General features: G+C 36.6%; 1 protein-coding gene across 11 annotated transcripts in view; it reads left to right on the top strand.

Moving 5' to 3' along the window:
• The window catches only part of AKAP6 (A-kinase anchoring protein 6), a 283,028-nt gene that overhangs the window by 61,390 nt on the left and 195,892 nt on the right, over positions 1-25,746 (top strand). Inside the window, exon 1 of one of the 11 annotated variants that reach the window (XM_066998066.1) lies at positions 16,032-16,223. The exons of 9 other annotated variants lie outside the window; for them this stretch is intronic. In XM_066998066.1, the coding sequence (XP_066854167.1) occupies positions 16,107-16,223 (117 nt within the window). In that variant the 5' untranslated portion in view covers positions 16,032-16,106. Of the gene's footprint in view, positions 1-16,031; positions 16,455-25,746 lie in introns of those variants that run through there. One more of the 11 variants, XM_066998068.1, reaches the window with a different exon arrangement.

The raw sequence follows: 25,746 nt of genomic DNA, 5'->3' as shown, positions 1-25,746 counted from the left end.
TGTAGTCTCTCATTTTATACTTACTGAAATACATAAATCCCTAGGTGTTTTTTTTTTTTTTTGGTCCAGCTTAACCTCCAGGCCTTGCTTTAAAAACATAACATTTAAAATGTTTTGTCCTTTTAGGAGGTTTTACAGAACATTCATAAATATTGCTATGTTCCCTCTAGGTTTCTAGATTTTTTAAAATATATTTTCTATTTGCGCCTTATGGCTAGGGACGGTCTTATCATTTTGTGCTTGCACAGCACCCAGAATACTGAGTTCTTGATCTGTGGCTTGGGTTGAAAGAATGGTATTCAAGGGGCATTTGGAACATCCTTAGTAACGTGCTTTAACTTTTGTGCTTAGGAAGTTCGACTCAGTCTTTGTAGGTCCCTTCTAACCGTACTTTTCTATTCTAATACTGAAAAAAATACATCTCATACAGGTCGTCTTTTTTTGTATGCTATAATAATTCTCACTTCTCCCTGAGGGATTCCTTCCAACTGATCTGGGTCCTTCTGGAAATGATGTGCCCAGGCTGGACACAGGGCTTAGTGTGAGGCTTCACTACTTCTGAGTAGGCTGGAAAAAGTATTTCACACGTCTTTCAGATGATGTGTCCCAATTTAGTGTTTACTTCTTTCACAGCAGCAGGAGATGGTTGATTCATGTTCAGCTTGTGATTCATTGTAACTCCCAAACTCCTTTGCTGCACTAAGGCTTTTTCATCTCTTATCTATTTTATCTGTACTGTTTTACTTGTAGAACTTTGCCTTTGTACGGCTATTTTTTTCTTTTTTTCTTTTTTTTCCCCTTTTTAATCTCCCCACACCATTTCTCTTGTGTCTGTGACTTTTTCAGTTCCAAACCTTCTGGTGTGTTCCAGAAACATCTCCTCCCAGCACACACATTGCTGTCATCTGCAGATTGAATGAGCCTTCTCTCTACTCTTTGGTCCAAATCAAAGACAGAAACAAATGATATAGACTCAGGGTAGAAGTCTGTAATATAACGGCTTCTGAATATCTTTTTTTTTTTTCACTGTAATGTGGCAGCAATACTATTTTTTCATTGTTTGTTTTCCTCAGCCAGCAGAGGTGCAATTGCATTTTCGTGCTGTTTTCTATTTGTTTCAGGTGCTTAAAGTTGATTTCCTCCCTCTGGCTGTCAATTGGCTCATGGTGATGATGGGCTGGCTTGACGATCGAGCCCATAGGAGCCTCATGTTATTCCTTGGAAAAATTGCTCAGCAAACAGATAATCTTTCTTTTGTGAAGGCTTGCTCTGGCTTCCTGGTGCAGATCTGTCTGTGCTTGTGCTCTTTTTGTAATCAGGAGCGCTGTTTTCTGTGGCTTGTTTGGGTGTTTGCTGCTAGTCTCTTGACTTGCTGTATGACGTAGAACTTATTAGCCATCACCGGTCCTTTGAAAATACTTGCTTCTCTCCCTTTTGCAATGCCCTCTCTCAGAACTAGCCGAGCAGCAGGAGTGGGAGGCTTGTCTTATGTCATCCCTTGGGAAATTTCCTGGAAAGCTCAGCTTCACATGAGTGCTTCACTACACTAGATGCATGAATCATAACTCTCTGGGGTCTGGAATGCCTTGTATTAGCCATTTATCTGGTCATCAGTCTTAACTCAAGCTGTGCTAGGATGCATTTACATCTCTCTAACACATCCATTGAAGCTCTTAACAATTGAAAATATTTGTAAAATAGATGAAAAAAGCCCTTGTTTTTACTACAAGCTAATCTAAAAGTGCCCAGTCTCTGCCCTTGTATTGTGTTAACCTGCTGAGATGCTTTCATGATCCATGTGGCTTTTTTATTCTGAATGTTTGCTTTTACAGTAAATTCCTTCTTGGAATCCTCCTGAGGCCTGACTTGGATCTGTCTCATTCTTCTGTTTTACTGTATGTTCCTTAACCCTCTCAGGGGAGGGTTCTAGCATTTCATCTCACTGATTATTGCTTTTTATCTGTGGCTTTGGAAAACCTCTCATTTTGCATGAAATGTCATTTTGGTTGATTAAAATTCTGTATTTCAGATATCAGATAGCTTTTTATTGTGGAGTAAAGTAATCCACCGCCACTTTGTGACTTACAAGTCTGAACCACATACCTTCTGTTGACATATAAGCAGGCATGGCATAGCATTTTCTGCTGATTATGTCTTTAGATATTTGCAGGACGTGGCTCTTTTCTCTCTTTCTGAGTAGAAAGACTTCAGCCATCTTTCTCTAAGATACCTGGGCCATCCTCAAACGTCTTGACTGGATCTTCTGACTTTTCTCCTGACTCTTCACGACATGATTTTCATGAACCTTGAATGGAAATCAAACAGCACGTAGCCATTTTCATTTTGCCACCTCTATTTCCACCTTTACAGAGACAAATAATTTTTAGTTGCCTTTCTCTTCATACTTAAACCCTGGATAAGAGTATAAGGAATTACCAAAGCAAGGTATTAAAGGGTATTACTTTCTAATATATCTGCAGTTAGTAATTCCTTTTTCATTTCATTACAAACATTTTGCAAAAATGTAAAAACCAGGGTACTGTAGGTCTTTCTATCTCATCCCCTCCACTTAAATTCAGGAGGCTTTTATTGCCTACATGATATTAAGTATTGCTGCTTTTATTGAATAAATACTGAAAGCTGGACCAAATTACTTTTCTGAGTCTGAGCTTGATGATTCTCAGCAGCTGCATTATTCTGAGGCTTATGACAGCATACCCTGCTGCTGCAGCTAAACGGTCTTTGGCTGTGGCAAACCACCTTTAATCAAGGGTGCTGCATCCCCGTCTCTGTACTGTACAGACACCTCTGCACATTATAAGCAAACTTGGAGAGGCAGTAAGCCTCTTCATGTTACCATAACTGACACTTTGCAAATAGTCACAGAAAATGTTAATGACAATCTTTACAGAAGGCTGTGTATATGAAGCTCCTAATGGAAATGCTGTGTGGAATGCTTTCTCTTGATGGACAGAAGTTTGCCACAAGAGAGAAATGAAAATAAAACCTTAATTGCAGAGGCTGACGGCAACTAAGTTCAGCTGTTTTGCTTGTAAGCAAGATATGACTGTGGTACTTCAAGTGAATTTTGGTATGCAAATTTTTGAGAGTAGTTCTTCAAAAGAAGATGACAGAAAATAATAACTCGTAACTGCATAGATTGATTCTTGAGATTTCTGGGTGTGTTCAACAGCTACGGTTTAAGAAACAGATTTCTCTGACAGACTTTTATACCCTCCATGTGTGGATGTTAGTATTAATGCCTGCAGAAGTAAACATTTGGCTGTAAAGTATGACTTGTTGCTCAGCAGAGGCTATTGTATTTAGATCTGAGGAGTAACGAGTTGTTGCTCATAAATGTGTGGCAGTGCTATTTGTGGACTCTCAGGTCTAGAAAATAGGGTGAGAGCAAGTGGTATGGTAATTCGTTGATTTTGGCATCATTAACAATTTTGTAAAGGTGTCACCTTAAGTTGCATATGAAATAAAATTAGGTAAAGTTCACTGAAATGAAATTCAGATAACAAAAATATTCAAGGCTCCTCTGTGTAATATGATAACTGTTTCTGATATGATTTTGTTTTTAAGAACTATTTTAGACAGTCTACAGCTAGTGAGGATTTAATCATCAAAAACTCCTAAGGTGAAAGTGGTCCAGACCTGTAGAGAAAATGTAACTTCTTCATTTAGTCTGAACTAGTTAACAACTCCTAAATGTGTGAGACTGTATCTCAAAAGGACTCTTTTCAACTAAGGACACTTGATAAATTTCAGTCACTGTAATCCTGTTAAAGCTGTAAGCTTCTCAGAAAACATTCACCTGCGATTTTTAAAGTTTGAAAGAGCTCAAATGTTTCAGTTGAATGCTTAGGGGGAAGGGAGTTCTTCATACTCTCAACAGGCATAAGTGAAAAACAAATTCACTGAAGAATTTATTAGAGCATTTACTTAAAATAGTTGACTTGCATGTCCACTGAAGATTTGAAGCAATTATGAAATTATTCAGAATCTTCAAGTTCCTTATTAACTTCAGATACAAAAATAAAGTGCTAGCTGCAGGCGTAGTACAGATTCAGCGTTCTGAGTATTAGGGACTTCCTTTCGGCACGTTTGGTAATAACATTTTAGATCTTAGTCATCTATGTAAAGTATACTTCTGTCTTGGATAAATCACTTCAAGGGAAACATGTATAAAATTACTTTGCTCTTATTCCTCAATTTTCGTTTTCAAAATCCAACCCAAAATCCCATCTGTTGACAGGTCATATGTTTTTGAAGCACTTAAACACCAAATAAATAGTGATTTGACTATAAGCATATCATGTGTTACACTGCGCTTTGTGCAGAGATTCCAAAGATTTGACAGTCTTTGTGGATTACAATCTAAGTAACTGCAGATGTGAGTTTGTTTATATTTTTTTAGCCAGATGGCTTAATATAAATACTGCATAGGCAGAAATATGCTACCTGACTGGCTGCAAATCAAAAACAAGTTTTCTTATGAAGGTATGGTGAAAGACTGGTAATAAATTTATCTATATAAAACATTGCCAGTGGAATATGTTTATATAAACATGTAAAATATTTCTATATTCCACTGGTACTTGAACATCAGGTGGTTTTATTAGCTTTTCTTACTATCTGAGTAGTTTTGTGCCTTTATATATATATATATATATAAAAAATATTATGTAGCTATTAAATATAATTATTATCTTGCCATCTGTGTCCAGAGTATTCCTGTTTTGGAAAAAGCCAAAATGGAAAACCTGGAGTACCAGAAATAAATCTGAGTTTCTCAAAATCTATTTCATCAAAGAATTTCACTGTTTAGAAGCCTTCCAACTTATATAGCATTTCTACAGTCTTGCTCAGATTCACATTTTTAATAAAAAGATGTGACTTATTTACCGCATTCTTAACATGCTTTACTACAGTAATATCACACGTTCTTTTTTACCATGGTTATAAGATTCATCTTGTCTTTGTAAATTTTAGGCTAAATTCTCTTCTGCCTGATGAAAACAAAACCACTTCTGCATCCCTCAAAACTGTACCTCCTTGGCTGCGTGCTATCAAACAAGCAGAAGCCAATGCACTATTCTTTACAGAGCACAATGCTGGAGGTATTAGGCATGTTCTTGGCTCACCTACTGGGTCAGTGCCTTCAAGGTGAAAACGATGTTCAAGTAAACATAAATGTCTATTTGCTAGATGCTAGGTTTAGAAATTAGGTGCAAAGCTGTTCAGACTTGCCAGGACTGGTGCAAATCTGAGTCCAGAAACAAGTTCCTAGTTCTAAATAAAGAACCCCAAAACACAGCAAAAACAAACAAACCCCCTCCAACAACAACAAAAACCCCACACAGTTCACTCCCATTGAGATGTCTACACTTCTGAAATATATATGTATTCCAGAACTTCTGGTTTAGACTTCAGCAATGCACAAATGCATGGAAGTGCACTTTGACCAAGTACAATGATTATTTTTCCCCTCTTCTCACTTCATATTGCTCCTACGTTAAACTGCACTAACACAGGCTTTAGAAACATGAGCTAATGTACTCTGCCAGCGGTCTCTGGAGAAATATTACAGTAAATATCAAATTTCTGCACAGATGTTACCTATTAGTCTTCTCTGGTCTCTATCCTAATCTGACTCAAACACAAATGTTTATTGGATGTAATGATATAAATACTTTTCAGTATGATGAGAAATGTTGTATGTTAACTCATCATACAAATTAATTAATGAAAACATTTGCTGGGGAATGTATTTTGTTGTCTAGTACACATAGATGTGATGAGAATTACACTACTGATGTCCAGAGTTAGTGGAAAAAAATAAATTGATATAATTTTGAAGGTATGAGTAAGAGTTAATAATGTCAGCTTTTGAAGTTAAATCAGTGACACTATATCATTATTCTTACTTGAAAGTAATAATGCCAGTGAGAATTTTTATTAGAGTACCTATGACTGTTGAAAGAATTAATTTTATAAATACATATTTATGTAATTATACATTTGTATATATATATATCAACATACAAAAAGCTGTGCCACATAAATCCTCCTGGTGTTTTATTTCTTGGGGATTAGTTTGAGTCTATATATAGCTTAGAAGGAAGGATATTATTATGTTTTATAACATGCATCTGGTTCTGATCCACATTGTGAACTATTATGTTTACACATGGTTTTTTACTTTGCATGTTTTAGTAGGCTTTGTGGACGTATTTCTTATTGGTCGATATACTGGTGGGGTTTGTTTCTTTTTCAATTTATAATTACATGTCCCTTACAGTAGGTATGTAAAAACTATAATATGACTTAAGGGAGTAGTCAAAGAACAGACACAGAAAGTTGCACAAAATGTAAGGAATTCTTTTGTTTGCTTTATTATTGTCAAAATTGCCTGATGAGCTTTTATAATGAGAGAGTTGAAAGAAATTTTGGGTTATGGGATGATTGCTGTCTGAATGTCAGAAATGCAATATGAATATTTCAGTAACATAACACTCGAATTTCAGTAAGAAGCAAAAACAAGTTCCACAAGTTTGTAGTTTTTAAATATCCTTTAGTACTTGCCTCTTGAATTAGATGAACTCTTCCTCAGAATCCCTTAACCAGTAAACCAGTTAACCAGTAAAGAGTGAATCTTCTGTGAACTGATGTGATTTCTTTGCAAATTGAGTAAATTCTCACAGTTGATAAGCAAGCAAGCACAGCAACAAGGTGTTGTGCGTTTTCTTGGAGAAGGCAAGTGCCTGTCTGTATAGCTGTGCTTATACTTATAATTGAGCTGTTGCCCTAAAGATGGAAATACTCTTACTGTGCCCCATTTCCTACATTTTTTATCCACAGCATCAGCTGTTTTCCCATTTCTCTGACACAGCTCCCATCCCATAACTGACTTGAGTGTGAGGTGCTTTCCAGAGCATTAAGCTGCAGTTGGCGTGGCCTTGCCCACTCCTTATCTGCCTCCCTGGGACAGCCTGGGAACCATGCTGAGCCCTGAGCTTTCCCTAGGGATTGCTCCAGACCTTGGCCCATTGTCTGTATCTAACAAATACAGCTGGGCTGCACGGCTGGGCGAGAGCGTAGCTTCAGGCTTGTGTCTGACTGGCAGTGCCACTATTGTGATGTCCTCTTTGTCAAAAAGGTTGTAAAGACAAACTAGATTATCTTTCTTGGATTGTTTTATGCTTCCCTGAGTTGTGGGTAAAGAAGTGTTAGCAGCGTTACGTGTGTTCGTGCAAAAGATCCAAAGATTTGAATGCATTCCACGTAACTATCTCTGGTGAAGTTGTGCAGAATCAGAGACAGAAGAGCAAGCTTTTGCTTTGAACAGGAGCAGAACCATTTACAATGGAATGAGCAGAAATGGGGAGCAGAAGGAGAATTCATATTTACGGGTTCCATCTGTTAAACCTTTATGAATGCACTCTCCTCTTTCTCCTGGTAAAGGACTCCCCGGAGGAAGACAATAGCTTTTGTGGAGGCAGTTGTAATTCTATGCCTTGCATTTCAAAAGGTGGAACACATTTTTTTGGAAATGTTTCCATTTCTTTTTGGGAAACATGTGTAACGCAGAAGGCCTAAAGCAGCCGTGCATTAGATGTTGTAGTACTCCAACATTCTGACAGACCTTTCATAAGTTTTCATGAAACAGAAAATCTACTGAATCTGTTAATGCATCCTGACTTCCCCTTCCCATTGAGCAGTGCGCCTACTTCTCATAATCTGCACTGGCTGAGAATACACATTTTGCACCTTTCAGTAAAATTTATTGATTCTTTTCTCCTTAGTTAGCCCCACAACTGTACCTGCCCTTATCAGTGGTTACAAACTTCAAATGGGACTTGAATCAAATTACAATATACAGTCTTATCTTTTGGTAGTGCCATTTATCTGTTTGTGATGAGTGCATTGGCTTCTGGCCATGAATTATACAAACATTCAAAAAGCAAGAAAGCAAGTAATCTTTCTGTGGTATAGGTTCTTCAGATTTTACTCTAATTTATATGGTAATGTATAGGACATTGATTTTATTTTTGCATTTCCAATCTGATTATGATTGGACAGTCTCAAATATGTACTTATTAACATATGTGTAAGGACATGTGCATAAATGCACGTGTGTATATATATAGCATGCTTACAATACCATAAAAGAAATTTAGTGCTACCACTACCTCAGTATTTGTATATCCGCTTATTCCTCATCCAAGATTCTTCTGATTTATCCATCCTAAAGTGTTTGATCTACTGTGTTACAACTCACCATAATACATCACTTAATCCATGTGTATTTGTAAGAGCTCTGTGCTTGCCGTTGTCCACAAGCTGAACTGTAATTCAATAACTGGTCTCTTGTTCTCCATAGCTTTTGAGGGCTATTCTATGCCTATACGTCTATTTAGCACACTGACAGAAGAAAAACATCTGACATGATGGAATATTGTTAATGTCCTTTGGGAAGCAAGAATTGTCCTTGAGGAGCAATGTTATATTGTACCTCTAGATATGCTAGATTATCCAAATAACTCCCAGAATAATAGGGACAGAATTGTTTTTTTTTTTTTCAAAGCTATTAAACTGTGCAGGATGAGCAGAATGGTTCATACACCACTCCATCACCTTCTGTGAAAAGCACGTCTGGAATTTGTCACTATATCCCAACACTGTCCAGCAGCTAGGATACAAAATCATCAAACGGAAGTCTGCAAAATCAGTAGCCAGCTATGCTCTATAATCGTAGAGCTGAAATACTAAACTGAATATTCTTATTTGCTCTTCAGCAATTATTTTGAGGCTATATTTTTAAGGAACAAGCAGGACTAGAAAAGTTAAGTGCAGGATTTTGGGGGTAATACATGAATTTTACAGTCTGGGCACTTAAGACTATCATCAAGTATCGTGAGACTCAGGACAAAAGAAGGAGGGATATTCCCAAGGACAGTGCAGTAAAACTTGTCTGTGTGTGGTACCATTTAAGCTATCTTGTGTTTTGAATGTCCTTTTTGCCATGAAATTGTTACGTTTGCAATTAAATAATGAAGATAAGGTGACTTGAGATGTAAGGCTTAAAAATTTCAAAGAAACAGATGATTCAGTGGAAAGGTCAAGAGCACATCAGCACAGAAGCGCACCACAGCAAGCATAGGATTGGCTTGCTAAGGACTGAAGAAGCAAGGCACTCCTTCAGAGGGGCGTGCGCTCAGGCTAGGAAATGATCTGAGCCAAATGGCTCCTTGTGGAGTGTGTAGTTGCTGTACCCCCACCCCTTCCCCGCCAAGAAGGGCCAATAGCTGCATTCGCTGTGCTTGTGAAAATGTTCATATGGTGGTGCTTAGAGATGGAGTGAAACCTCGGGAGAAAATATTTCTTTGGTGAGGTCATCGGGAATTCTTTCGTACAGAGTTTATAGGGACTTTCTGAAAGTTCAGATGCCTGCTTTCGTGGTGGAGACAGAACAGTTTGTTACACATTTATTCTCATTCGCATTAGGAGGTACAGGGACCCCTTCTATACATATTTTTCACATAGGGCTAGCATCGTATCTTGCAGTGGATAATTTTGGTACATTGTGTTGAATTAGCAAATGTTACACGGTGTGTAACCTGTAAATGTGTGTAACATGATATGAATTCTCATGTATGATGCACACAAATATAATCTTCTCTTCAAAGACTAGTTTAAGCATCCACACTGTTTATGAATATCAGCCAGCATTTCAACATGAAGGATTAATGCAGAAGTAAGAAAGAAAAAAGCATACAAGGGAAAGGAGCCAGTCTCTTTTCTCAAGAGGCACATTGCATCTCTGGGTACGAATAGCATTGTTTTCCTTCAAAGAAACCCAAAGTATTGACAATGCTATATTATTTTTCAAACACGAGGTAGAATAAGTAAGAAATGCTGAAAGCATACTTGTACTGCATTACAATTTAAATTAAATGCTTTTGCTTTTATCTGAGATCTGAAAGGATAGCTTTCCTGACTCAAATCTGTTCCAGATTTTCTTGATCCTAATTACCAGTGAAACAATCACAATATCTTTTCTCTATATCTATTCCTCTTTTTCTTTCTCCCCCTTTCTCCCCCCTGCCCCCCCCCTTTTTTTTTCTGACTTCATGGTGATCTCCACTGCAATTTAATCCACTGTTCTCAGTTTTATAGTTAAAATATTCATGACTGATCTGTGAATTTTGCACCAGTTCTTAGTTGTCTGGCTTTTGCTACTCTGTTGTCCCATGTAGGAGATCTGAAAAAGATATTGAATGGGAATGACAATGTAATATTAATACAATGTTCATAATAGGTTTCAATTATTGTAGCAGTTACTTGAAAAGTTACCAGGGAATAACCCGCATTATATATAGGTGTCTTAGAAACTGGTGAAAGAGATTTTTCCTCTGTTCAGAAGAATACATAGGGGTTGACCAGCGTGGAGCAGCTCAGTTTTGAAGTTCCAAATAGTTTCTTCACATTGTTAGCTTTATTTTTCCAGCTTCTCCCTTCTGTTTTCTTTTTCTTTCTGCCTTTTTTTTCCCCAAGTGCTCATTATTTTTCTCTTTCCAAACTCCCATCTGATTCTTGTCCTTCTTCATTTCATCTTCCTTCTTGTCCTTCACTGAAACACATTGCCGAGTCATCTGCTACCATGCTGAATTGCTATTTTAAAAAGCAGTTTTCTTTCTTTCCTTACCTGGACCAATGCCATGTTCTGTGGAGAGGGCAAGAGCCTGCCAGAGCATGTGTTTAAGGAATGCTTACTGCATTGGAAATGAAGCAGGGAAGTGAAGGACAATGCCAGTCTCTGTGCATGGGCCATATTTCATTCTAGTAGGCTTTTTTTTTTTTAAAAAAAGTCTGATTTTGTTCATTTTCTATAACCATAGAAATGAAAATAGGAAATTCAGTTTAAAATCTTTAATACATTCTCTAGTATGCTGAAAGAAAAAAAAAAGGCAGAGATTTTAAGGGTGTAGGACTTGGTCCTGCTTCAAAGAGTTCCTGGTACAATCGTGATATGCTCCTGCAGCATATCAGCTAGCCAGCAGTGATGCATGTTCACACTGTCCTGCATTACTAGAATCCACTTATGGGACTCTAACGGGGGTTTTATGCTTCGTCTTGCATCTTACCTTATTAGAGACTAAGGGCCAGTTATTTCATCAGAATGGATGCGGCTTTTATTGCCTTGCTGTGTGAATAATCTGTCCTTCAATAAGAAATACGTTTGTACAAAGGCGGCAGCTTAATTTTGGTAGGGCAAAATGGCAGTTAAGAAGCAAATATACATTAGAAATCTGCAATAATTCATCCAGAATTCTCCATTAAACTGAAATTGCTGAATGCTTCAAGTCCACTCTGAAGGCCTCCCTTCAGCAAGCTTCCGTGCCGGTGGGCTTCACTCTTGCAGCTGGGAAATCACCTGGCGCATGGAAGTCTGCCTGTCAGTGCCAAAATGAACAACAAAAATATTACCTCTATAACATCTGTACATCTGTAAACATCTATATTAGTAATACTCAGTAAACTGGATAGTTAATCTGTGATTAGGACACAGTTTTGCAAACATTCATGATGTTTTTTGTGTTCCTGAGTAGCTCTTTAACTATATGGGACCACTTAAATGTGGAGTTTAGTAACATACATTTGAACGTTTTCCTTTTAGCATGAAAATAACACATTTATAATGTCGTACGTTGTTATTTTTCTACAAAGGATTAAATTGGCTTTCTTGCACTACACCCCCAATAGGGCAATTACTTTTGCAAGGCATGAGTTTTGTTTCATGTAGTATTGTAGGCAAATCTTTGTAATTTTTCTCCTTGGTTCATTGTCTAGGAAGATTTTCTTTTAGGGAGATAAATTATAAGTTTTAAATAATATTGATGTTGTGTGTAGTTAACTGCATTTGTTATGTACATTCATTTTCTTTTCCTTTATTTCTGTTCCTAACGCATTTCTGAGACCACGGTGAATGTGGTGACATAGGCGGCTAGAGTTTCTGTAAAAATGAATCAAAACTCGAAAACGCAGAGCCTCTGCGTCCTAGTCTTTAGCAATAATGCTTAGTGAGTTGGAATAGCCGAGAAGCACGGCGCAGCTGTGGTTGTGTTGCAGCACCACCTGGTGCTCCCGGCGGCTGAGGGAATGAATGAATGTCTGAGCAGCTGCTGCTGGGGCAAAACCCAGGCAAGCAAAAAGCTGGGCTGGTATCGCATGCACACAGCTTTGGAGCATCAATAGGAATGTGCAAGCTTTTTTTTTTTTTAAACGTTTATATGAAAAAAAAATGTTCGTAACATGTTAAATTAGCATAATAAGATTTACAGAATAAAATGCTTGGTCATGCAATGGTAAAGCTGATATAGAGCCTTTAGGGAAGCATGTCTGCATTTATGTATATACTGATATTTATAAATATTTATACTGATACTCCCTTGAAATATTACTTTTCTGCTATGCTTTAGATGAAAAAATAGCTGTCTGGCTGTGATGTTAATGGGAGACAGCATGCAACTTAAAGATGCCCCTGAACAGAGGGCCCCCTGTATAACCCATGTTCCTTTAGAGATTACAGAATTACAGCTTCTCCAGTTCTGCAGAGGCCACTAGAAAAAATATCTTAGTAGTTTTTACACTATTTTTAAGTTGTTTACACAGTGTGAGTTAGCATGCTCCCCCCCCCACTGAATACTTGATATAATGCAGACCAGACAGACACAACAGGACTTTTACTGAAGTCCAAAATAAACTGGTAGCAAAATCAGGAGCAAGAACGAGTCCTTTCAGTCCCACCAATCCACTGGACCGCTGCTGTTGTCATCACCTCAATCCTCCCTGGCTGTTGTAAGGCAAGCTCGTTCTCTTTAATAGCATTGTTCTTTAACTGTGTTGTTTACATTTGACAATGTATTTTAATCAAAATGGGCTTTTGTAGTAAGCATTATTACAAAGCAAGTTTTCTGGGAGAAATGCAGACATCAATATAGCAACATCCTGGTAATAGAAAGTATTCCAGCATGATAAAATTTCAGCAGGAGAAATGCCCATACACATTAAGTAGACCATAACGGATTTTGCTTAAGTTCCTTTGATAAGTTAATGACTGTCTAAATATCTTTCTAAATTTGGAAGCATGCTAAACTCATCCTTTTATCCAAATGTGCTCATGTTTTCCTTCACTGCCAAAAAAAAAAAAAAAAAGGGCGATAAAAAGAGATAAAATAAACAGCCTCTTTTTGAGCTTCAAGTTCAGCCCATATGAGCTGGCACATATCCTCAGAAATTTCTGCCCTCTGCTTTAAAAATGTGAGCTTTCTCCATTTTTTTCCTTCTATGAAGTCCTATAAGAATTATTCACACATAACATGTACAGCTGTGCACATCAAATGCTAGTAAGAAGCAATGTGAACTATGCAACAAAACAGTGTACTCATTTTCAGTGTGAGATGAATAAGGGACTGGCAGTCCGCTGAAGCAGTGATAAGACCAAGATTTTCATATGTCGCATTTCCCCTAAGCTCTGTTTTCTTTCTCTTACCTTAGAACAATATGTGCATTCATATAACTGTGAAATAAAACTGTTTGGTCTTTTGTGCAGTTTCACTTCATTGTAGCTCAGATGGACTGAAAGAGCAGCTGAATAACTTCATATTGAAAACTTAAAGGTCATGAATATTGGATGTAACAGCTGTTTCCATTAAAAAAAATTGAATGATGTAATCCTATTGCCTAGAAATGTCTGGAATGTGACAATCAGTCAGTTGGAATAGGAGAGGGAAAACCAGTTTTAACCAGCCTTTCATTTCCTAGGAAAGACCATGTTTAGAGTTTCGCATGATTAAATCCTTCAGGGCAAAAGCTGAAACTGTCATTTGTCTAGCTATTTATTCTCTGTGAAATATTAGAAATGCAATTTAGACAAAGCATTCCTCTGCAGTAGCCTTACTCAGCTTTTGGTTTTTCAGGAGGGTGATGAAATGTTGTAACAGAAAAGTCTGGCTCCACTTAGCATCTTTCAATTACATTATATATCTCTGAATATGTCAAGTCATACTGTGTAATGGTAACACATTGAGGAATTTTTAATACGATAATCGGCTTGAAAAGTGTGGGTGAAATCTGCAGCTTCATCTGTTTTCTGTGCACTTCTTTAATAGAATAAAGAAGAATAAATAGGAAGCCAGCATGTGCATCCCAAGCACCCCTCTTAATTTCTTAGATTCTGAAAGAAAGAATTTGAAAATGTAGGGAGGAATAGATTAAACCTTCAGTTTTTGCTGTGTGCAGAAGGAAGATATGCTGTAACAAAGGGATACAGGATAGATATGCAGTGAATAAAATGATTTAGTTTCTCAGTGATTCTCAGTTTAAATGCCAGCAATGAAAATGCCAAAGGCACTATTCACTGGTATTTTCTTAACCAAAAGGCGATTTTAAAGTCTGCTACTTCTCTGTGCCTCACATAGGTGCATTTGTTTGCATATTTTTTCTGAAGACATTAAATAAATACAGATACATTCAATAGGACCAGCAGTTGGGACAGATTTGTTGTTAAATTAATTTGATTTTTGAATTAAATTACGATGATGCTCAGACTGCAAAATCTGCCATGCTAGAACTTATCTCTTTTGTTTGCTTTGGTCTATTTCTTGCTTGTAACTGATATGTTTTCCCCTTATCATTTATGATGATTTAGGGGGGTGCTTAGGGAAAATTTAGGTGAAATTATGAGCAACCTAATAATAAAGAAAATATTAGTTAATTTAAACTTCATTAAATTTGAACATGTCCATTCTGATATTTAGACTCGATTATATTATCTGAAATGATGTAATGATGTACTCCACACGTAGCTACACATGTGTGAATCAGTAAAAGCCAAGTACAAAAGAGATTTTAATTTTGGTCTCTTGTATCCCACTTGAGAATCACAGAAACATATTGGGCTGTAAAACCCATTTTTTAGATCATGGGTGATGAGTCACATATATAAACTGGGTATCATGGAGAGAAAGGCTACGCTGCTTTTGAGCACTTTTTCTAGTCAAGTGCTTCAAAAGTTTATTTACAGAATTTTGATTTAAAATAATTTTTTTTTCCTGAAGATTTATATAAATGGAAAACTTGAAACAAGATGATCTCACGTTCCCAACTCCGTTCATCCACCCGTGCTTCTTGATTGTCTGCAGCTTGTGTGCATGTACAATTTCCTTTAGAAGAAATTTTTCTCTTAATGGTGTTCCTGCTTGTGGTGCTTTTAGAAAAGCTTGTCCTGTGTGCGTGTGCACAAGCTGGCTGACTATTATAGCTGTCATCTGGGACAGTCAGAGGAGCTGTTTGTCGTGGTTGCATCTGTGAGGTTAGATCTGCCACTATTGGAAGTATGAGAATGGGTGGGAGCAAGAAAGCTGATCCAGGAACAAAAAAGACGAAAGGAGGGGGGAGAGGAATGGGAATGAACAGCGAATGGAGGGTGTGGAGGTATGACTGAGCCTTTCGACATGACTTTGAAATAGTTAGACAGCTAGGGAATTCGGAAGGAATTCAGGGCAAATGGGGGGGGAGCTGAGGCCCTGTACAGAAGAGGGAGCCCTCTTCAAGAGAACTAAGGGGAAGATAAGAGAGTCCAGTTGTAGTAAGTTCAGCTCTTTAAGTGGTTTTCTCCTCCCACCCATAACATAATAGGTAATGCCTGCAAATGTGACCCTTACCAAAGTAACAGCCTCTGTTTTGTAAGTGATGAATCACTCCATTGGGGAAGTTATAACTTCCTATTAATACATTTGTTCCAAGCAGATGATCTACCAGGTCCTAAAATAAATTCTAAACTTCCTAACATTAACCCAGTAAATATTTCCATCCTATTCAAAGTTCAAAAATGAAAATCAGAATAAGCTGGGGGACAGATATTTACTTTTACCCTGTGAATTAGAGGCTGGCTTGTCTCTGTGATCAGCTTTATGGGGTTACCAAGTGACCGATATCATACTGGATTCCTTCCTGTCATAATGCCATGAGCATTCTGCTGGAACTTAGGTCACTGCTTAAAATAACCTTGCTAATTGCAAGTCTACAAGTGTGGGATGAAATTTCAGATAGCTGCCATACAGCAGATCTGGATGCTGAGAAATCGCGACTGTAGCTCCGAACGTGCAAGGGAAGAGCAGGCAGGCCTAAACTTGATCTACACAGTCACTCAGGTAGAGGCAGCAGATTATTTGCTATATTTCATGCAAAACAAAAGCTGTTGACTCGGCACTGAAGATGGATTGGGTTACATATCATCTGTGGCTTACATGTCTGTCTTGTAAACAGACCCTTTTTTTCTGAATTGCTGGTTGTGTGTAACTCCTTTAGCTGAGGAAAAGAAATGGGACAGTCATTTTTTTGCAAAGCTGATACCTGAAAACTCTCTCTCCAGTATAAATGAGGTAAGACACCACTAAAGTGGAAAGCTTTCCAAAACATAGGAAATATCTAAAGCAATAAACTATCCATTTGCATTTTTTATCAGTAAAGGCAATTTTTGTTTTTTAATCCGTAGTTTTTCAAATTCTAAAGAAGTATTGCATGACCTAAACGTGTTTGGTTTGAAATAATGTTTCATTTCCTGTGCACTGTAAATCTAACATGCAAAATGGTCAGATCTTTTCCCCAATGGATGTACATTTCTGAACATTGAGAGAAGTGTGTTTGGTCTCTTTCACTCCTTGTACTACGTAATGTAAACTTTCTGCAATTGCAGTCTTTTGTTTAAACAATTTAAGTCATTCACTTCTGAAAGGAAAAATACGTTTGTTGTGTGTAAATGTTTCAATGTCATGTGTCCCTTGTTTCGATGGGGAGTTTATAACTTTTTTTTGTAGTTGAAACTTAATGCTCAGTCTTCTCTATTCCCTGAGACATTACTCAGCTAACTTTTATAGGTCATAGTATAATTAGAAATAGACACTGTAGGATTATAATTACATTACTTTGATGAAAACTTTGACCTATATTGTGAAGAGTTGTGTTCAGTAAAGTTTCAGGAAACATACTGAATATAGCATTAATAATAGAAAATATTTTGTCACTGCACCCATATTTTGCTATCTGTGTTAGAAACTCATTGAATTCTGTAGCTCTTCAGAGGGAGACTGAATGTGACATATGAACAGTGGCCAATGAAGTGCACACTTGCTTAATACTGTTGTAGTCCTTTAGGAGACCCTTTTCAAAATATTCTGTGAGCTGTAACTTTTCCAAAGGCCCTTTGTTTTATCATCTTCTCAGCTCACAAAGTTGCATGCATGCCATGTCTGGAGGAATATGTTCAGACTGCTCAGAAGTGTCTGTTCCCTCTGCATTCTTTTGAAATTGCATCTGCAGGAAAAGTTTAGGAATTTTTGGTTAAGCAAGGTGGTTTTCTTCAAAGATTTGCATTGGAATAAGATGATAAAGCCTTTTGACTTCCCTGAAGCAGAAGTTGGCACTGGACGGGAAATTGTTGACTGGTGTGTTGTTTTGTACAAAGTGCCAGAATAATGGGAAATTAAAAAAACCTCTGGGAGAGGTTTTTTGAATTGTTTTGATGCTCCAAATCCCATTTGAGATATATATATATATATTAAAAGTAATAATAATGAAAGATGAACAGAAATGGTAGATTTTAGAAATTCTTCACACTGAGCTTCAAAAGAAGGTACGGCTGATGTTTTGGGAAAGTGTCATTACAGTGAGCAATTTTGTCATCTTTAGTGTTTGTGCCTCAGTCTCAGGGTGAGATGCTGTTCTGGTCATTAAGAATTATGGCCTCCTTCAGCCTTTTGCTAAGAGGGGTAAACAGTCAATATGGGTTTTAGTATGTTTTCTTGCTGGAAGTTAGTTTATAGTAATGGGTAAGAGTGGTCATTGTGTCCTACTTAAAACATTAGTGTTTGGTTAATATATTTTTGGAGGGCAAGATTTTGAATTATAGGCAGTGTTAGAATTTTAAGAGTCCCACTACGCTGACAAGTTGTCTCCAAACTTGTTTTGATGACATTGTGTTATCAACGTCTTGGAATGTGCTCCATACACACTTCTCCTGTATATGTATGTATAAAAATGTGTTTTTCAAAATGTTGTTTATGTTTGGGAAACTAAAATAGCAAAATAACAGTGATGTAGGTGTGAAGTCCAGATTTTTTTTTTTCCTTCTCTAAATCTCAGGTTATCTAAAAATAAATACAATCATTTATTTATTAGGTCCTTCCTGCACTGAAGAATAATAAACTAATGTTTCTTGTTAAACTAATGTTTCTTGTTGGTGAGGGCATGGCTGTTGTTAATGATGACTTCTGGATATCGGACAAATTATGGAAATTTCATTCTTAAATGAATGGTGATCTCAAAGAGGAACATAGACCACTCTCGTAGTGCTTGGCTATCTGCATCAGTGTTACCCTAAAGCTGCAGATGTGTTTTAATTATCAGTATGAGCTTGTTTGGTAGATGGCCTCAGCTGATGTTTGCACAATCATATTTGCTAAATGGGAAGGATGTCCCAGAAGTGATATCCCTTTCACTACGATATTCTTACACTTACTAGAACAGTGGGTAGAAGGCCTAACTCTAAAGGTTTCAAAGTCGTCATACTTTGTCTGGGTTTTGCCATAACCTTTCCATTTCAATCCTTCTGATTTCAGAAAATGGGAAGTTGACTGATAGCTGGAGGCAAAGTTCCTCGTAATTTTAACAAGAATAGGACTTGAACATAAACTAGAATTTAGTATAAGATGATTGATATCTATTTTTCTAATTCAGCTGGATGGATAATTGTTATATCCCGTATATTAATTTATTTGAAATTAAGGGTAATCTAGAGAAATAAAAGTAATTAATTACCCAAGTCAATAAAATAAGTTTGAATTTATTACATTCTGATTTTCTTGTTTCATTTCATTTCAGAGTGCAAACTTTAAATGTTCTATTTTTGTAAATTAACAAAGCACAAGTGTAGAGAGACATTTACAGTAGGACTTCCTTCTCATCAGAATTAATTCCACGTGCTTCTTGGTTTATTTCTTCTCTGTATATACTTCAGGCTGCCATAATCTAAGGGTCCTATGCCATTGTTTGTGAATCTTATTATCTGAGAGAGAGAAGATTTGGCATGGTGTAAATTCAGGATTCAATAAGGCTAAATTGATTAAGACTATTTTTGCAGGAAATGTAAATATGTACAAGTGAATAAAAAATAATGCATTTGAAGCTTGAAGTCACTTAGGTTCATTAACTTCCACACAGACAAGTTCAGCTACTGAATTTCAAAGGGATAGTTTACAGGTCCAGACATGTAAACAGCCTTTCTTTTTCTCATTGCTCCTGCTCGGAGGTAAGAGTTACACTCATCACTGAAAGCTACAGTCTAGGCAAAGACAGTTTGTAACTTACCTTTGTATAACTAGAGATCAAAATGAAATGGCCTATAAAGAAGTGCAAGGCTGCTGGTAGATAACTGTTCTTTTCTTCCCCAGCATAACAATTTGTCTCAACCGCAAACACAGGTCATGCTGACTTGCTTAGAGATGTGAATGACACTGACTGTGAAGTGCTTTATAAATCAGGGATCCTATTCTGGGTGGTGACATGGAATAAAAACATTTGCTTATACGTACTGTGTATACGTATAAACGAATAAATATTTAAAAAGTACTGTTCATTTAGTGCTTCTTTCAAGGTACTTCAGTCCTACTCTGTAATGCACAAGTGTACTTTCTCAAGCAGCATGAACATCTTAACAGCCATTAGGCCTGCCAGTGCTTTACACTGGGAAGTTTTCTTGTAAAGCTAAAACTGGCACTTCTAAGAGAATTATCTATTTAAGAGAATTTTAAGAGAATTATCTATTGTAAGAGAATTTTAGGAGAATTAGCCATTTTTATCTACTTTTAAATTACCTATTTTTATCTACTTTTAAGAGAATTATCTATTATATAGAGCACAAACTGACTTCTTGGAATTACTGCATTGGAGTAGGCTATGTATGAGCATAGCACAGACTCTACAGTCTTGTAACCTGTTTCTAAATTTAAGTACTTCTAGAAGCAATATTTTGTCTGATTTTTAAATAAAATATTTAGTTCTTGATACAGTATTAAAATACTAACCTCTAGCACTCTGAATCTTATAAATAGCCCAAACAAACATCCATTATTAATGATATTGAGTTTTAGATTGATTTAATTGGAAATACATGCTTCATTGTGTCTATTTTTATTGGATTATGTTAGAAATATTTTTGTTAAAGTATTGCAGATATGGTATAAAATGAGTTTTGATCATTTGATATTTATACAATATCCTGCTATTTACATGTAATCAAAACTTCAAGATTTTTATGGCTTTTTTTGTTTGAAAAGAAGCACACACAAACCTTTAAATACAAATCTTTACTAACCACAAGCCACCTGTGGGATGCCAATGAGATTCGGAATTGATCAACTAAATCAGATAGTAAAAACTACCAGATAATGTATGTTAATTGTTTTTATATGCAAAGTCTACAGTAAGCATTTCAATACTTGCCTAAAACCAATTAAAGTAGTTCGGATAGTTCACACGTGTTACAATCATACCTATCCCATAACTCCAGGTTTCCAGTTTAATCTCCGCTATACTCCTTCTCAAAAACACCTGTAAAAACCTACCATATTTTTCCCTCTGTAGACTTAGATTAAGGTTTTTATTTAGTTTTTATCTTTATTACATTTGAGGCCAAGAAACACAAGTACATTCTCTGTGTGTACATGACCTATATTGTACCAATTGCACACTAACGAGTGATGATTCCTAATGTGTTTTCTAATTAGTAACCATAGTACAGGGTTTGAGTTGCCTGTTAGAACATTTTTCGAGGTACATCAAAAAATTCTCTGTGCACTTTAAGTCAAATCAGAATAAAAATATTAGTAAACTGTACATTTTAGATGTCTTTAAGATTCAGTCTGCTCTCCTTTTGTCTTTTTTTCCTAAAACTTGCTCTTTTATTTCTTCATTCACTTAAGACTTCAGGTTTGTAAAATAATAACTTGTGCTTTGTTCTAGTCTTTCAAAATGTTCTTCCTGGATGTAGCAAACACATTTTTTATTTATTTTTATTTTATTTTACTTAAAAAAAAAAAAAAAAAAGTAGCACTGATATATATGTGTGTGTGTGTGTGTATATATATATACACACACACACACATATCTATTCTAACCTTGATTATTGTAAGAGAGTGAGTGATACTCAGGGTGAAACAGTCCTCCTGGTTCACTGGGTAGGTGGTAGCTGTTTCAGACTACTGAAAGTGCATCCACACACTTGGAGTGCTTTGTACTTGTCACTAACTCATTGGAGGATCTGCAAGAGCTTTCCAGCTGACTTGAACGCTTGTCATTCTGAAGAGAGGGCAGGAAGGTCATTTTCATGCGAGCAGCCTGCAGTACAGTCTGTAAGATTATACAATCTTTCCATGTTTCTGAAACAGTAAAAAAAAATCTGTGATCCCCATAAGGGTTCATAGATTAAATGTTGGCTCTCAATGAACAACCTAAAAGGGAGCAACAGTATTAATAAAGTAAAATCTGCCCAAAGACAAGAGTTGTGTCCTTTTTGCTGTCCTCAACAATGACTGTTGGAAAAGTACTTCAAATTCAAAAACACGTTACAGAAACTCTTGGAGGTTTAGTTGCACTGAGATAGCCCTTATCTTGCAAACTTCCTGCCATGCTATCAATTTTCATTATAGAAAACTTGGCAGCTCTTCACTTTTGACTTGTTCCAGAAAAGAGAGCAGTCACCATATTAAGTGTTTGACAAGAGAATGAAAAGTCTTACCGTCCTTTCTCAAATGCTCTTGGAGCCACTGAGCCTTAGTCAGAGTGAACGAGGTTAGCATTCTTTGGCTTGAGGAAGTCAAAATGTTTTGATTAAAATTTTTCGCTTGTGTTCTGCATGTCTGTACAGAAGGACTGGTTTATTTTTCCTGTGTGAACTTGCAGATCCTTTCATTTATTTTGATGTGTCTTACATTTCAGTAGTTTGTTGGTGCCTGAAACATTTTGTGCTATTTGTGGGATTATACTTTGTTATTTGAAACTTAATTATTTCAAGAATGAAATTTCTGTATTTCACCAAGAGATGTTTCTCTTTTGTCTCAAATGGGAATTTCTCTTTAGGAGCAGCTCATCTCCACAGAAGGCCCTAATTAAGTTTAGGAAGAACAGGAATCTTTCTGAAAAAGTCTATAAACTGAAAACTGTAAATATTTTAAGAGAATGGCACTTATTTATTTTCTTATATGAACAACAGAAAGAGATTTGCTTATCAGCAAATAGAACTTAAACAACAAACATTTTAGGGCCCTGCAGAAACCTTGAATACTTCTATAAGTTGGCTTGTTCCATGTTGAGGGTAATTCCAAATATTCAAATTAAAAATGAGGAGAGAATAAGAACAGGATATATTTAAAGCTGAGTTGTCAGAGTAACAGGCTAGCTGCATAAAGCTTTGAAAACTCGGTGTTTTCAAAAGGATAACCATTTCGCTGGAAAATTACTGAACTGTTACTGCATTAACTTTGAATTCTGCTAGTTATTTACAGTTATCTGCAGATCAAATTATGGAAGTCCTGACCAAATAATAGGAGTGGTCTTCTCTCTGCTTCTTCGTGCAGCTGACATGATTATTTATCACGTTCAAGTTTTGTATGTATTCTATGAAACAACAGGAAAAAAAACAACCAATAACTGCCTGGCCTCAGCCAGGCTACTATGAGGCTGTTGTAGCTACAACACAGTGTATATGGCTACCATGAGTAAGATGCCCTTCGATTTGCATCTTCGATTTTCATGTGCAATTTTCATGGTAATTTGAACCTGTTTGAATTTTTTTTTTAACTTTCATTTAGCATATATGGCTTGAAGAATGCAAGGAAATGCTCAGCAAAGAGAGTTAAAACAAAACGAACGAACAAAAAAAAGTAAAGGTAGTCATGTATGAGAGTTGCAAGACATGCTCTGCATATTTCCACTATTGCAGAAAAAGTACAGTGTTGTGTGAAGAGGTCTATAAGGTATTTGAAGGATGTATTAAAAAGTCTTCACTTTCCCTTTTCAGTAGATATGAATATATATGACAAGTGCACTTAGTATAAAGCTACCTCATCATTTTTTTCTCATTTATTTGTCATCTTAAATGATCAGTTGATCAGTGCAAAATAAAAATGCATATGTATTATTACCAAATTCTGATGAGTAGGCATTTGGAAAACGCTTACTGTTTTTCAAAACTTGCCTCTACTACCAATCGCTTGACTAGATTTTCATAAAGGCTGATTTTTTTTCCTTTTTTTTCCCCTTCCCCAAAGTAGCTACTATCTGTCTTCTTGCAGGAAAAACTGCTCTAGAGTAGCTGTGCCAGACTGTCTTGCAGCATGCAGTACAAAACCAGATTTCAATAAGCACAACTAACCACCTTTTATCCTAACCTTCTAAACGTTTGTACACACTATTAAAAAGAGAAAGTTTAGTCACTAAAAATCAGTATGCTCTACTTGCTTGAAGTAAGATAAGTTGTATGTTAGTCATCAAAGATATATTCTACAGTGATAACTTCAATGGGTAGAGTCTCTGATTATTTTGGTCTTGGCTGATTATGGGGTGCGCACAAATATTTCGTGTTCTGAAGGTTTCAAATGGTTTGCCGGCCATAACTTTAGGGACATTACACAGTGGAAACAGTGGAAATTCAAGAATGTAAAAGCATTATTGGGTTGCAGATGTCACATCACCTTCCACATCAAATTTTTTGTCATATTCAGTTAATACATTCGGTCTCTTACACAAATGAAATTCATGCATCAATTTTACAAATGTCAGGAATATCCTGGAAACGTCTAGCCCAGATTTATTACATGCTACTCTTGCAGAAGTTCTCAGAGGTCTCTAATTTTACTGCTGTAAACTTGGATATGGTTCTCTAGTTCCATCATGTCCCAGGCCTTATGGCTGTATTTTTGTGCATCAGCTATCTGAAGCTTGATGGGTGGACTGAGCAATGCCTTATATTTAAGAATCTGGCCTGTGGTGAATGCTGTGACCAAAAAGTCTTTTTAAACCAAAGCTTAATAGGGGAATAAATGTTTGAAAGCAGTCTATCTCCTCTGCAGCCAATCCCTCCTGCAGTAAAGGTACAGGCTAGCCTAGGTTTTTAAGCACTGCAGCTGGTCCTGGAAGTTAGCTGGAATATCTTCCAGCAGCAACTGCCCTCCTGGACAAAAGAATCCTTTTGCTTCTTCACGGTATGTTCGAACCCTTGGCCCCAGCAGTGGCCCATATGGCAACACAAGTGCAAGCTGCTGGAATCCTGAGACAGGAGCTTCACAATTAACATTTCAGGCATCGTTACTTAGCAGCCTGAAGTGTTTAGTGAGTGATACCATATCTTCTTCCCTTCTTCCGGTCATTTTCCTTGCACACCGATAGCAGACTGATATGCTTGCACAATAAACATCCTAATAATATACAATGCATAAGTTACTAATGAATTATTACAGGACAGCTCCATGTCTGTTACAATCCCGGCAAACCATTACTATTTCAGCAGCTCTGTCAAAGAACCATTGATATGACATCTATTTCACATTATTTTGAAACATGGGGATATGAGAATGTAACTCAATTGAATCCAGAGATGACAGACTACAGTACAAATGTGCCTGCTTAGAGGTCACTGGACTGGATAGTTATTCTGAAAACTTTTTTGAGCATTTTGTAATAGTAAAGTTTGCACAACAGAAAATGGATCAAGTGTGTCAAGGCAGGCAGGAGTACTACTTACTGGAATTTTGAAATGATGAAATTGTCTCTCACTTATTGTGACAGTAAACTAAAGTAAAAGACAAATGGGAAAGAGAATAATGTTGAGAAAAGAATGGCACACCAGAGAAAGTTACTTTCAGTAGCAGATAAATTATGAGAGTGAAGAAACTTACTTTGAGGACCACTATGTTTCCAAGCTGCCAGTTTAAGTGGAAGGCAGGGTCAGTGATCTTGGAGACTCCTAGTAGCTGTTTTACTGTTGCACTTTGCGTTCTTCACCCAGTAAATTGTATTCATTTCCCCTAGCCCCTGAATGCTGCAATAACACCAGCTACCATGCTTAAGCACTTCAACTATCTGACTTAGAACTTGCAGTGAGTCTAGAGCTTTCTGTGGCAGTTGTTTTTGCTTGGTCAAACTCTGGATTTGTCATGCATGGCTATTTCCTTTGATTTAATCATATACTTAAAAACATCTGCAAAACAGTCCAAATAGTGTTTGCTCTTAAGGTTTCAATAATAAAGAAAATTAGAAGAAAACAATTTTATCCTTATCAGAAAACTGCTTGGAGGTACAAGCAGGTAGACATGAAAAAAACTTTCTCGTTGTGAAAAAGGTATATTTTAAAGGAAAAATAACTTACTGAAGCTATAAATTTTTATTTGTTTAGCCATGAAAACTCTTTTGTGTTCTTTATATATGCATATAAAACCATGCAGAGTGAGTTTAATTCATAATTTGCAAGTATGTTAAAAAAAAAATCTAAATTCTTTGGCAGATTCATTTTTTTTCTGAAGAAAAACATTTGTACATTCTGATTAGAAACTTTGTCTTCTGAGGAATTAAAATGCACTTAAAAGGAAAGACTAAGTGAATAGACATTTTCTTAAATTGTAG

Source organism: Anser cygnoides, chromosome 5 (assembly GCF_040182565.1).
Source record: "Anser cygnoides isolate HZ-2024a breed goose chromosome 5, Taihu_goose_T2T_genome, whole genome shotgun sequence".
Lineage (NCBI taxonomy): Eukaryota > Metazoa > Chordata > Aves > Anseriformes > Anatidae > Anser > Anser cygnoides.
This window is presented reverse-complemented; position numbering and strand designations above follow the sequence as displayed.